Raw genomic sequence first — 12091 nt, 5'->3', positions numbered from 1 at the left:
TTATATGCTTTTCACACTGCACTTTTTGTCCTAAATTGGTGGGGCTAAGGGGGGGGGGTCTTAGCCCCACCAATTTCCCAGGGTTAAGCTTAGCCCACTTCGTTTTCACACTACGTTTTAGCAAAGTGGGCTAGCACGGTAAATAGTACGGTACTATATGGCCCTGCAAAAAAGCAGGGTTAGCCGGCATATTGCGGTGCTAGCACCACAATTGCAGTGCTAAGAGATGCAGTGTGAATCGAAACCGGGCTAAGGAAAAGTGGGGCTAAGCATTAGCCAATCACAGAAGTCGAAATTGCACGTTAATCGCGCTCTGTATGGTAAAATCATCAATATTAATGAGCTGTGTGATTGCCCGGGGTTAAGGCGTTAACCCCGGCTAAGCAAATAGTATGGGGTTAAGAAAGACAGTGTGAATCGAAAAAAAGATAGTATGGGGTTAAGGATAGTCCGGGGTTAAGGATAGTATGGGGTTAAGGAAATGCAGTGTGAAAATCATATAGGCTATCTTTTTTTAGACTAAATTACTAATTTGGCTATTGACAGAGAAGCTTACCTGGCGACCTAATAGTGGTTTTGGGGTGGAAGGTCACATATTTACAATATCAATAATATTTGATTTTTTTTCTTATTCGTTTATTCATATATAATAATCAAAATTATTTTTTTCATTTATGATATTTAAAACAAAACAGAAATGACGTGGGAATAATAAAATCATTGTTGCTAGGTGGAAGAAAAGAATGATTCATATATACGTACACACACACACACACACACATACATATTTATATATAAACAGTAATCTTAGATGTTTGTAACCATTGCACTGTCTTGGGATAAGTAAAAGACAAAAAAAATTGTTATATGATTGTATAACTACGTAATGTTTTACTTCCAAAGGCGGAGAATGATGAATTTTTCCATTACAACTTTATTAAAATTGAACTAGGTTAAAAAGATGTACTAGACGGAGCAATATAAAGGTAACAATTAAAAACGATTTACATCTGGCTTAAACGAAACAAAATATATATGAAAGAAAAGACGTAAATAAAACGAAAGATAGAAAGAAAAAAATAAAGAAAAAAAAAAAAAAAAAAAGGAAGGAAAAAAGAAAGAAAGAAAGAAAAAAAGAAAGAAAAAAGAAAGAAAGAGAGAAAGAAATAAAGAAGACATAATATAAGTTTATAAAAGATGATAGCCAACAGTGGTAAATACATCTAAATTTATAAAACTGAACAAATTATTTCACCACATTGCAATTACTACCGTTCCCCGAATTGAACTGTTAATTCTTTGTCTATTGTTGCGTGACATCATCTTCCAAGCCTGTTTGGGATTCCCCTCTCCTCTTAAATGATGAGTGACGCATTGTGTACAGAAACCAATATGCTCCATTTTTTTTCTCTGCCGAAATCGGGCAGAAGATTGTTTTGGAATTTTCTAGGCTATTCTTCTTTCGCTTTATCAACGACGTTATATTTATATATATTTGCCCAAGCTCTACAATAATTATGTATAATTGTGAATAATTGTGTAGGTATTAACAATATTTTCTTCTTTTTTCATAACGAGAACATTAGAGCCTTATACAGCTTTGTTTATGGAATGCTCATTCCTTCTACAAAGAAGAAAAGGAGACATAATATATGTTTGTAAAAGAGGATAGCCAACAGTGGTAAAGACATCTAAATTTCTAAAACCGAACAAATTATTTCACCGCATATTTGTCTATCGTTGCGTGACGTCATCTTCCAGGCCAGTTGGGGATTCCCCTCTCCTCGTAAAAGATGCACTGTGTACATAAACCAAATATGCTCCACTATTGCTCACTTCCGAAATCGGGCAGACGATTTCTTTGGAATGTTCTAGGCTATTCTTCTTTCGCTTTATCAACGACGTTATATTTATATATATTTGCCCAAGCTCTACAATAGTTAACAATTATGTACAATTGTAAATAATTGTGCGAGTATAAGCAATATATTCTTCTTTTGTTTTATAACGAGAACATTAGAGCTTTATACAGCATTGGTTATGGAATGCTCATAGCAATTTCTCTACCACTTCAATTCTACAAACCTGTCTGTTAAAATTACACCACTTTTCCCTCATCAAGATCTAAAACTATTTTTTAATCATGTATTTTTACGTAGTGAAGCCATTAGCAAATAAATATCATGATAGAATGTATTGCGAAAATAACGAAAATTTTGTAGAATAGTTGCAAAAGGATGAGAACGGTTTTTGTGTGGATTTTAATAGCTTTCTCTTTTGGTAATGCAATCGATTTTCTAGGCAAAGATCCTTTGAATATTTGTCTTAACACTCTAAATTGGCTTCTGATCCCTATTAAGAACTCCATGATTGGACCGGGCGAAATGTTTGAAAAACGTTTTATTTTACTGTTATTTCATTTTTTATTTCATTTTAATATTTATTTTAATTTAGTTTTAGAGCAACCCGATTCCCTTATGGACAATTTGCTATTGGGTATGGCTAGATACCTTGATGTAGATCGCATCTTTCATCTTACGTGGGTTTTATGACGATCTTTCATTATGCATATTTATATACTAATCAATTCTAAATTAGAATATGAGGTTTGTACTGGACAAGTTACTACGACGTCTCTCTCTCTCTCTCCCACTCTCTTTCAACCCTCTTCCCTCCCGCCTTCTTCCCCTCGCTCTCTCACTCTACACACCTCTATCGGTTTATCTCCCTCTATCCGACTCTCTCATTCTCTTCCTCTTTTCCGTTCTCTCTCTCTCTCTCTCTCTCCCTATCTTTCCTTTTCCCCAACCTATTTTCTCTTTGCTCCCCCCCCCCCTAATCACTTCATTAAAAAGCCGCTCTTAAGACCTCGACATCAAAAGAACAATATGCGTCCATCTGGCTTGTTAAAATTGAGTTTGAATTTAGCTAAAGTATACACAGATTGATCAAATGCATTCCAAGACTGATTTCCATACCAATATTTCAATAACTCAAATGTCCCAATCTTAACACTTCTGCAAACTTTCTTTTGCTACAGTGGATTTAAAACCTGTTTTAAGCTTTGATAAAGAACAGTAATGCTAATTAGAATAATCTAACATTACAATATTACAAGACGAAGGGAGATTGGTCCATGTGGACATTAGACCTAATGCCAGTTAGAACAAATGAGCATTAGACAAAGTAATGAATGGATAAACTGCAATTATATAAATTTGGTATAGTAGAGAAAGAGAGTTTAGCCACAATGGTTCTACACACTCCAGTAATCAGACCGTCTAACTGAAGGGTTACATGACATTTGCTCCTGCGACAATTGCTCCACTCAAAATTCCACACATTAATCGAATGACCAACTTCAACACTGGATTTAACACTATACCCTTTCCTAAACCTAACCCTAAACCTAACATAAACCCCTACTGCAACACTAAACCCAACCCTATATCTTAGACTAAATAAAGCCCGGAGCAATTGTCGCTGGAGCAAATGTCGTGTCACCAACTGAAGACCGTGTAGATGTACATTATCTTTTACATACAGCACTCATTTAACAAGACATTTAAAGAAAGTCACGATGGAGAGAAAAATATCTTTATTAATAACATAATGTTACAAAAGAAAATAATAGTTGCATAGCACATAAAGAAAACACAAAAAATCAGCTCTAGAATAAATAAATAAGTTTTAAAATTAGACTTCAGTTCATTATTTCACATCAACGGTTTAGTCTAAATCATCCTTACCTACGTTTTAAACGATGTAGATTGACTTTAACGTAATTCTAATTGTTTCGTAAAAGGATTCCACATTTTCATTAAAATTGGAGCAATTCACGAATATGAATCATTATACAAAGATCAATACTGTAATAATGTTTCATTAAAAGCAGCAATTAGGCCTATTTGGAACATAAACTTGTTGTTTAGATAAGAACATACAATCATTTATAGATCACGATAATCAAAAAATCTAAAACATATTCATAAATTCATGATTAATAAACGCTTCATTTTCTGAATAACCGGAATGCCTGAAACATGAATATAATCAAAATAGAAATAACACATAAAATTCTCTTCTGCAAATCGTATTTCGCAATCATCATACGATATAACGTAAAAAAATATTTATAAACGCATGTTTTTTAGATCAAAGTCCTTTACATGACTGGAAGCTCACTAAAATTGAAATTCATGAAAGATAAAGAACAAAGCTTCAGTTTGTTCTTTGTGGAAGACTACATTTAATGTGGGGTAGCTTTTTTTTTCTAAGAGAAGAACATAATGATCATCGATTATAAAGAATACAATTTAACGATTCTGTTTCTAAATTGTACACATATTTACTACCAGGCTTGCATAGACATATACTTTTTCAATATAAGAACATTACATTCCATTTATTTTTCATAGTTTCATCGAAAGAAAATCAATCAACTATAAATTATTATTAGAGGAGCATCGCTATCTAAACATATATTGACTATATATTATCCTTCTTAGATAAAGAATACAAAAAATATTGTACAATAAAATTTCAGTCTCTTATTGACATACATTTTTTTTCACTTTATATAGAGCTTCATTGGTCTAATATTTATCGCATTATGTACAATATAAATAAATAATTACACATCCCTCTCGATGTATGGTAGGAATAAAAATCGCATTTTGGCACTGCGTATTCCAATTACCACATGTGCGAGGCATGTAGTGGGTTCCTTTCAATGGCTTCCTGTAATGAAGAGGGTTTTAAAAGAAAAAGGCCGTTAAAATAATTACGTTGAATAAGAAAAAAAATTGAAATGAGATAAATCACTCTAGTCCCGGCGTTTTGTTACACCATGACGACCCCCCCCCCCCCTCTCTCTCTCTATCGCTTTCCCTCTTTCTGTCTATTTCAACAGCACTTTGAACATTTGAACCTACTTTGAAATGTCACGGTAAAGAAAAAGGATTGACATTTCTTACTCCGCTATATTAAAGTCATCCTTATTGATTTAACTCCATTCCTAAGCAGGGATTTGGATTCAACACCTTAAACAAATACGATGGCAGGGCTTTCTAGTAAACATGAAAACTGATGATGTGATGATTATTTGCTTTATAATATTATTCCAATATCTCTAATTATTTATAAAGGTACTGTGAAACACTCACCCCATCCATGCCGTCCGTGACATATGGTCTTATGTAATTCTGTGCTCCAAATCCTTCCGATGTATCCTGCAAAAAATAATTATAGTTTTAAAAAAATGTTACTATACATATTCAGAAAATAGGTGTCAGAAAGCACATTTTTACGTATCAACTATGCAAAAATTACGTGTTTGAAGTGTGTCAGTGCAGAAGATTTTAGATTTGTTTTTTGTTTACATTGTGAAGACATTGTGGAACGCAGCGTGTCATAATATGTTATTGTGAGCTGGGATAGAGATAAGTCCTACTGTCCTACTATGTATTCACAGTGTGGAACAGAATGTGAATTCGCGTCCACATTGTTAAATGTGAGCATTACGACAGTGTGAATCACATATTCACATAGTCGGTCATGTGAATACGCTGTGACAGTCCCACTGTCTACGTGTTCAGAGCAGGGCGGAAATCCCAGGGGGGCGCGTCCCCCAACCAAAATGGTAGGGGGACACAATCTCAAATGTCCCTCTACTATGTTTCATCTTTTATGATGGAATAAAAATCATTCAAAATCGAAATAAAAAAAAATTTGGACGGAATGACCATATTTTGGGGGTGATAACCTTTTTTTGTTTGTTTGTTTTTGCTTGTCAAATTTATTTTCGTCGAAATGACCTTACATTTGGAGTGATAATTTTTTTTTCTTGCTTGTCGAATTTGTTTCCATTTTTCTACGATACCATTTACAATTTAGACGTTAATATGTCTATTCTCGTTGCGCATTCATATAGTTTATCTTTGTCTGGGATGCGGTCGAGGCCGGCCCAAAAGCAAAAATCGGCCGGCCATAGCCTTGGCATCGGGCCGACTCACGTGTACAAAGTCTATGGGAGAAGGTTTTTCTCTAGATTCCTCGTGACTAGGTTATAGGTAGTTTTCGCATTTACCATGGGGGAAACTCTACAACGCTTCGTTTCCTTGGAAGATGCAATCAAAATCACAATGGAGAGCTGAGAGGCATTTGTCGAAAGTTGGTGGACAGGGGAAGCAGATTATCAGAAGATTTGCACCGGACGAACAGTTGCAAACATGTTGTTAACCTGAGTCACTCCAAGTCCACCAACTTTCGACAAAAGCCTCTCAGCTATCCATTGTGATTTGACTTGTACCCCGTTTAAATTTACCACCAAACGCGAGGTAACCAAGGGGGCTACTGGAGGTCGTCCTTTGTCCACTTTAGATCTAAACGGTCTCGGCAAAAAGCACAGAGCACGAATCTTAGGTAATCGCGAGGTAAAAAAAAAACCTAGACAGTCTATCACAATCGCAAGGTCACACGGCGTGATCCTCTGTTGGACTGTTACAGTAGATCTAAACGGTCTCGTTGTAAACTCGGCAGAGAAAGCAGAAGTCCTTTAATATCAGGGCGATCCGTTGTACAGCGCGCGCATTTCCCCGCGGTTGATATTTTTGCCATGGTAAAAGTTATTCGCCAGTCCAAAGTAGTCTACAAATGAAGAGTTTAGTTGCAAAAGGGCTTAGGTCCACTTTGGACCATTCTGAGAAAAACCATGTTTTTTATTCTCACTTACTGAAATATTATTTGTGAACATAAAATTGGGTATAAACGAAATCTACCTGTCTTCAATTTTTTTCTATAAATTCTTTTTAAAAATAATCATTGTGGACCTAAGCCCTTTTGCAAGTAAACTGAAATGAATCCAATCTATTTTGATTAAAAAAGTGATTTCTCTTTTCCACTTTTTTCACGTTTTCATGTAAATTTCAAATTTTCTTTGTTTTCATCAAAGCGACTAAACATATAGAGGTTTTGAGACAGAAAACAATAAAATTTATGAAGAATGGACCTAACCCCTTTTGACAAATGAGCTCTTCGGTAGAGTTTGTTTGCAAAAGGGGTTAGGCCCACTCCAAGAAAATCATTTTTTTATTATTCTCCTATTTTGCATATTCTTATGCGAAACTAAATTTTCAAAATTCCCTACCATGACAACATAAAATTGGGTATAAAAGAAATCTACCTTTATTCATATTTTTTTAAATATTATTTTCCAAAAAAAAATCGGTGTGGACCTAATCCCTTTTGCAACTAAACTGAAATGGACCTAAACCCTTTTGAAAAAAAAGGGATTTTTCTTGCCATTTTTGATCACTTTTAAATAGGAATTTTAACTTTTCTTTGGTATCATCTTATAGAGCTACTAAAATTATATACATTGAGACCAAAAATATCAAATTTGATGAAAAATGGACCTAACCCCTTTTGCAAGTGAGCTCTTTAAATGTAGACACACATCTGCAGTGTGTGTACCACAGCTGATTCAAGGAGTCTGCATAGCAGACTAGGTCTACCGTGGATGCAGATCTAAACGGGGTATTGCATTTTCAAAGGAATTGGTGCGTTGAGTTTCTCCGTAGTAAATGCAAAAAGTATGGAGTTAGTCTGCCGGTCACAACCAATTCCTAGTCTGTTGCGCAAGCCCTTCACTCGACTTAAGGGTCTGAAGGTGCAGCCTATAATGCTCTGCGTATAGAACGCCCTAACCACGGCAAATTTTATATGGTCTAATGATTGCGTGGAGATCCACTTTTTGATCAAAGTTTCACTCACTCTCCCTACCGGCAGACTAACTAAAAATCCCTCAGGCTTGTTGTCATGTTGATTACTTGAAATGAAAAAAAAAATATCTGAAGCTGAACTATTTACCTGTGAGTATTCCGACATCGGGTACCTCGTTTCACCCATCCTGCGTAGGGCCTGGCCTACCACGAACCGTCTATCGTCCAAGGAAGAGCCGCCGGAAAGGTCTTCAGAGTAGAGCGTCTCGTCTTCGAGGAAGCTCAGATTGTCATCGTAGAATGCCAGATTGGGTTTATGACGTCCACTGGTGGTTGCATGCAATGATTACAATAATAATAATGATAATAATAATAATGATAATGATGATGATGACGATTATAGGCATTTATATAGCGCCATCTATCTAGAAATAATATATTCCGAGGCGCATTGTTTATTATTGTCTTTGTTATTACCCTGGCCTTAGTTCGAGCTGCCTCGAGCAGATAATTATGGCAATTGTCGTATTGGTAGTGTCGCGTAAGCGTCAGCACAAAGGATTATCCTTTTTTTATTGGGGAGGCATCTATTGCTGCCCCCCCCCTTTGCTGTCGACCACGGGTAGTGATAATTAAACTAACCATTTCTATCATCAGGATTCATGATTTTTGTCATCATCGTTATCATTATCAATATCTTAATATCATTTCGCCTCAACTTATCTTTCCATTGTAATATCTATGCAATAATTCTCAAAACCAGTTTATTATGTCCTTAATTAGTTGTATGCCACTTCCAATAATTGATTTAGTGAAATATACGCCACATTATCTTTATCTTTGTTATTATTATTATCAGTATTATCATTTTTATCATATTTAATATTATTACCCTTTTTATCAATATTATAACTATTATATTAATACTGCTATTTTCATCATTGTTATCAGCTTTATCTTGCTAAACAAATGCAGGGAAATGAACGCATAATTCAAAAAACCTAATGATTTATTTTCTGCCCCAAAGATACCCTGAATCTTGAGATTAAACAACAAAAATAACGATAACAATGAGAAAAGAAATAAAATAAATAGATGCATATAGGTGAAATTAAAACAAAATAACCAACTGACCAACTAATCTAATTAAAAAGAACATCAAAGGAAAAAAGTAAAGGACTCCTTACGCAATAATAATCTTTTCCTGTTGAAGTCTCCTCATGCTTGCGATGAAACAGGTACAGAACAAGATAACAGCGATCATAACAAATGCCAGGACACCAAGCACAATGCCTACAATGGCTCCAATCGAGATAGTAGATGAGTCGACAGAGGGCGCTGTACCCACTGTAGTTGTTGGAGCTTGCGTTGTTGTAGGTATTGTAACGGTTACTGAAAGAGAGAGAGATATAGAGAGAGAGATGGAGAGAGAGAGATGGAGAGAGAGAGATGGAGAGAGAGGCTTAGTGCAGAATGATAAACATTAAACATATCTCATAGTATAAGATCGTTAACAGATTTCAACGTATTCCATTCTGCGTTAAAAACATCCATTGTAAAAAGCAAATGACATTAGCCTTACACAAATATTTTTTTATTCACACGCATAGAGACTATCAATATGATAATACCCGAAGATTATTGCTCATATAAATACATACTTTTATTATAAAAATGATACCTCACAAAAACTTAATTTAAAAAAGCAAATACATGTCATGGACACAAAATTATCAAATATGACAAGAAAAGACTATCTTCAACCAATAAATTTGATATCTACTTGGTATGTGTTAATACTCTGGTAATGTTAATTGGCGCCGAAGTTATGTAAGGCGTGTTTATGATAATGAATCCAGATCTCAATCATGTCATAATCATGCCATAATATAGAAAGGTTGCATTAAAACTCATCGCATAAAAAAAAAGTTTTCAATCATTAACAATTAGATTGTTTAATTCACTTTTTAGTATCAATTCTCAAGTAAATTTTCTTGAAAATGGATTTGCAAATATTTTTACTAATTCATGTAGGATTATGACATCATTGACATCTGGAATCATTCATTGAGCCATGCCTTACTTTGGCGCTCATCTATTTAACTGTATATCACATTGAAAAAAAAAACCTCTTGATTATCCAAGCGTTAACTCATACTGCATAAGTATGGTATCAAATTATTTAGGAGAAGACACTCTTTCATGCCATTATTATGTGTTCAGTATTTTTCTTGAAATTGAGGATTTGTGAGGTGTCCAGTTCTTTTTGACTAACACGGAATATGCAAATCTTACTTCGAATGGGAAGGTCTTGTTCAATAGTGGCAATTGAGTCCAATATTTGGATTCCTCGTGATCAATGCATTTTAACAGTATATCGAACCGAAATGATATTTAAAGCACGTTTACATAATTATTACAAATTATTGTCATCTTAGACATGATATAATAATAATAATGATTAACTACAGCTGAACCTTGACAATCAGTAAATACCCGGGGAAAGGAAGAAGCGTGGCCACTTAAGACAGGTGAACTGGCCTTTATAAACATGTACCAAAACTTTTATTCCTTTCAATTGGGAATGAGTTTCTGTGGCCAGTACTACATGTGTGTATCAATTGAAAGCATTAAGAGTCTTACTTGTGTAGGAGGACCCGACTCCAAAGAGGGTCCCATTCACTTCTATTGAAGTCGGGAATGCTATGTTCTCTAGGGCAGCTATATTTTGCAATTGTGCATCAGTAACTGTTCCCCGTATGGCCGTCAACAGCGCCAGAATATTCCCGATGACACTTCCCGGTTCGAAGCTAATGGCAGTACAATTGAAGGTAATGATCGGGTTGAGGTCCGTCGATAATTGAGATCTAGAGACGTTTTCAACCTGCGTTTGATGAGAAAAGATAATAATGCACGATGTTTACATGGCGGACCAATATGGAGTTACAATCGATCTTATGTATTGACCTGATCATGCTGATCGGGCCGCCATCTCGGAGGCTGAACCTTCGCCTTGCGTTGGTGATCTGAAGCTGGCGCATCTTTGGCAACTCCATATACGCTTTTCCCTATATCCTCTGAGTGAGGGCACTATATAATTATGCATAAGGCCAATGAATGCAAAATCATAGATTCTTTCGGATAACCTCAAACCTCTGTTCACGACACTTTTCTTTCTTGTTTACTTTGACAATTACTGGAATGGCAAGTGTCACATGGGATTAGGCAGGGGGTGGTGACATTCCTTCAGAGAGTTTTCTGACAATAGAAGAAAGGGATGAACATGTGAACTAATCGTTATTTGGAAGAGAGGGCATGATATTGGAACAGAATGACGTCCTTTATTAATTTTTATAATAAAGCGAAGAAGTTCCCATTTAGATGAACCACCCCTCTCGTTTAAACCATCAGGAGACCCGTTATAACGGGCTGTAGAAAGATTTGGGCTTAAAAGCCAAAAAATAAAATAAGTAAAAAATAAATTAAAATCCTAACTATGCGAATTTAATTGATTTATAAACTTCATTCTTTTTGGCAATCGATTTCATCTCTTTATGCAAGTAGCCATAGGATACACCGACCTGCCTAGGGGACAGTGAATAGAAAGGGTTAGACAGAATGAGAATATACGGAAGCAATTACATGGCTTAGGCCAGTGAGTAGATGAATATCTAAAGCCTATGAAACACAGCAGCATTTCAAGACTAACACTATACCGACATCTGGTTTCATATTCAGGATGAAAAAATCTGATCATGTAGTCTTGAAGATTATACCTACTTGAATGGTGAGTCAATTTCTGTCAAAAGTCTATGAAAATGTTTTTTTTTTTATTCAGTTTCAGTTGAAAAGTCATAATTCATTATAAAAAAGGTTTATATTCAATTCGTCCAATTACCAACTCGCCTACCATCAGTTCGTCCACTATCCACGTTGTCTAATTGCTATTCTGGTCCACTCACAATCTCGTCTAATAACCAGCTGGTTAAAAGCCATTTAGTATATATACCATTTGGTCTAATTGGACTATGTGTTAATTGGGTGAAATGATTGAAAAGAAAATGGGTATTACTCCAAATGGTTATGAAACGAAATGGTCATAGACGAACTGGTGGACCAAATGGTTTGTCAGACGAAATGTTGATTGACGGACTGGCATCATTGGTCTAAATTAAGATAGACAATGTGATGAGTGGATGAGTTGGTAATAAACTAATCGACGATCCCACCCCCCCCCCAAAAAAAAAAAAAAAAAAAAAAAAAACATGAAGAAGTCCGCGTAACAGGACTCAATAAACATAATGGTGTACGGACTGTAATATGAGTATCCCCTGTAACCAATCGCCTACTGGAACCAAGTGATCATTGTA

The 12091-nt window shown here is 35.4% G+C and overlaps 1 protein-coding gene across 1 annotated transcript in view; it reads right to left on the bottom strand.

The window, feature by feature from the left end:
* Positions 1-3575: 3575 nt before the first annotated feature.
* The window catches only part of LOC129267787 (pneumococcal serine-rich repeat protein-like), a 35937-nt gene continuing 27421 nt past the window's right edge, over positions 3576-12091 (bottom strand). Inside the window, exons 10-14 of the mRNA XM_054905412.2 lie at positions 10365-10605; positions 8909-9113; positions 7870-8047; positions 5166-5231; positions 3576-4740 (exon numbers count right to left, since the gene is read on the bottom strand). Coding sequence (XP_054761387.2) covers positions 4696-4740; positions 5166-5231; positions 7870-8047; positions 8909-9113; positions 10365-10605 — 735 coding nt within the window. The 3' untranslated portion in view covers positions 3576-4695. The remainder of the gene's footprint in view (positions 4741-5165; positions 5232-7869; positions 8048-8908; positions 9114-10364; positions 10606-12091) is intronic.

This window comes from Lytechinus pictus, chromosome 9 (genome assembly GCF_037042905.1).
Source record: "Lytechinus pictus isolate F3 Inbred chromosome 9, Lp3.0, whole genome shotgun sequence".
In the NCBI taxonomy this organism is placed as follows: Eukaryota; Metazoa; Echinodermata; class Echinoidea; order Temnopleuroida; family Toxopneustidae; genus Lytechinus; species Lytechinus pictus.
This window is presented reverse-complemented; position numbering and strand designations above follow the sequence as displayed.